Source organism: Entamoeba invadens (genome assembly GCF_000330505.1).
Source record: "Entamoeba invadens IP1 unplaced genomic scaffold scaff_1105074725011, whole genome shotgun sequence".
Classification (NCBI taxonomy): Eukaryota; Evosea; order Mastigamoebida; family Endamoebidae; genus Entamoeba; species Entamoeba invadens.
The window spans coordinates 86379-89118 of record NW_004191688.1 but is presented as its reverse complement, the minus strand read 5'-3'; the positions used below and the strand labels follow the sequence as shown (position 1 = coordinate 89118).

General features: G+C 28.2%; 1 protein-coding gene across 1 annotated transcript; it reads left to right on the top strand.

The window, feature by feature from the left end:
• Positions 1-2235: 2235 nt before the first annotated feature.
• Positions 2236-2740, top strand: EIN_157730 (hypothetical protein; the record flags this gene model as incomplete). Its single annotated transcript, XM_004183351.1, has 1 exon — positions 2236-2740. A coding segment is annotated over one exon (505 nt), but the record flags the coding sequence as incomplete, so codon positions are not given.

Here is a 2740-nt window from a genome sequence, read left to right as displayed (position 1 = left end):
TCAATACCTTCCAACACAGTCTTCATTCCAGACATATCGTCTTCGAAGCCGACGCATTTGTCTTGTTTCTCGTCGAGTTAAGCTCCCTAAAGAGTTGGCCACATACACTCTGGAGTCTCTTTCTTTTCAACCGAAAGGAGGTCTTTATCATTCGCCAAATTTCTCGACTTCTCTTCGATTTCGTTATTTTTTATTCTTATTTTTTGCTACTTTTTAACAATTTCAAGTTTTTCACTTGCTTACTCAATTAATTGTTTTCTTTTTATCCCCAAACCAGTCGGCTCGTCAAATATAGATTCGGTACATTTTATAGTATTTTAACTATATTAATATCATTTCATTGTTTAAAACATAAATTAAAAGTAATTTAATTTAAACTTTTGCTAAATACAAACTGCTTTAAATATGCTATATTTTTTAAATTGGTATCTAACAATATTAGTCCACATCCAATCACTTAAATTATATATATAATATTAAATTACTTAATTATTAAAATTATATTTAAAATTATTGTCATTTATACTTATTTATTCATGAATGTAATAATTTAATAAGGTGTATTAATATACAATATTTTTTAATTTATATTATAATAATTATTAATATAATTAATCAAAATTCCCATAATCAAAATATTTAGATATTCATTTTATTTATTTAAGTTATTAAACCTTTTTAATGGAGGGACTTTTGGAAAAATAGGACTTTAGTTTAAATCCTTGATCATTGATCCCTCCCAACTTTGCTCATTCGTGGAGATGGGCAGGGGGGTTTTATTCATTTTTATACCCACGTTAATAATAGTTATTCCTAAAAATAGCAACTCAGTTGTAGTTATTAAAAAACTTCAAGCTTACTTTCTGAGATAGTTATTTTGAAAATATAATTAAATTGTATTATTCAATTATTTTGCTTAAAATTAAATAATGAACAAATTTTTTCCAAAATTAACATATAACTTAACAATATTTTTTAACAAATTTTATATATAATTTGCTATATTTTGTAAAAATGTTACAAATAAATAATAATATTTGATAAAACATTGAGCAAACTTGATGTTATTCCAAAATATTAACAAATAAAAAGGTATTTTTAACAAAAAACATGAATATTTATATTAACGAGCAAACTTTAAAAAACATACAAAATGAGTGTTCCGCCAAAACTTTCTTTCGTTTACGATCAAAATCTCTTTTTGAAAGGATATATTCATGTTGAATTTAATGATAAATCTTATGTTATGTGTTTATTTGATGGAACGTGGATGAAAAAAAACATCACTTGCAAATCACGCAAAGTTGAAAAATGAAACCAGTCAATTGAAATTAATAAATGAAAAAAAAGAAGAAGCAATGAAAAATTATTCAATGTTTTTCAAATCAGATTTAACAAGTGATTATAAAGCAAATCCAAAAACGTTACCTGATTATACTTCATTTTTTCCAAAAAGGATATTGTAACAAAGTTTTTTAATTATATGAGTATAAGAGGAAAAAGAACAAACATTGCTATGATAGAATCAGCAAAAAATGAATTTACACAATTATCGGTTTTAAATCAAGTTCAAAGAAATTCCGACCAAAAAGAAGTCTGTGTTGACAATGTTATCAATGACCATATTATCCATAGTTTTAGTTGCAACAATGATGAAGATATAGAACCCGAAACCACTGTTATAACATCGGCGTTTACGGTTGTTCCTGATGAACCAGAAGATGTTCCAATCCCAACTATCAAAAAACAAACACATAAAAAGGCACAAAATCTTTCTGCTGCCGAGTTTGATGATGGACTATTTAGAAAAACAAGTTTATTACCAGCAACTACTTGGCCTTGGTATAAATTAATATCGGCTATTAAATTGTTTACTTTCCCACCCGGTGTAAATCGATTCAATAGAAAGCGTTTTTGGATTGTATAGATGTGTTGTTTGATTATTACTTGCATTCAAAATATTGTACAAAGTTTGAAAAAGAAGCATTTGAATTGTTCCAAAAAAGAATTGTAGCATTCGAAATCACTTGTATAAATATTGAAGCTAGGTTATCCGAGTCACAAGTTAATGCAGTTAGTGATGATTTATTTGTCTTTCTTAAAGTTTACAATCCAAGTCTGTTAGACAAAATCAATTATCTCGGCATCAGTAGCCGTAATTCATTCAGAGTAGCAACAGATTTTAATGTGTTGGCAAAATCCGCATTTCTATGTGAAATCATAGACTGCGACTGTATGGCTTTATCGGGTGATAGCTCGAGCAAAAATGAAGAAGAAAAATATGTGATATTAGTAAGAATGTGTAAAGGAAGAACATTCAAAACCTTTCCTTTGGTAACACAAATAAAATGTGGTGGTTCTTCTGCTCAAAAAATTGCAGATTGGCTCTTTTCGGAATTGAATCTACTCATTTCAAATTTTCCATTTGAAAGAATTGTAAATAGTTGTTGGGATGGTGCACTGAATGTTCAAAATTCGATACAATTTTTCAATGATATATTAACAGCTTATAAAGCAGCACCAAAAGATTTGGTCAGTTGGTTTAACAGCTCTAATTGGTGTTTTGCACATTTAACTGCACTTGTTGGTGTTAGTATGATGAAAAGTGCAGAGGGTGAATTAATTGTTTTATTCACTAAGTTTTGCTGCCAAAAGAACAACCGTTTGGCTTTAGAAAAATTCAAAGAGGATAGCGCGTTGTATGATGAATATGGAAAGTTAAAAGCAGTTGCAGAAACAA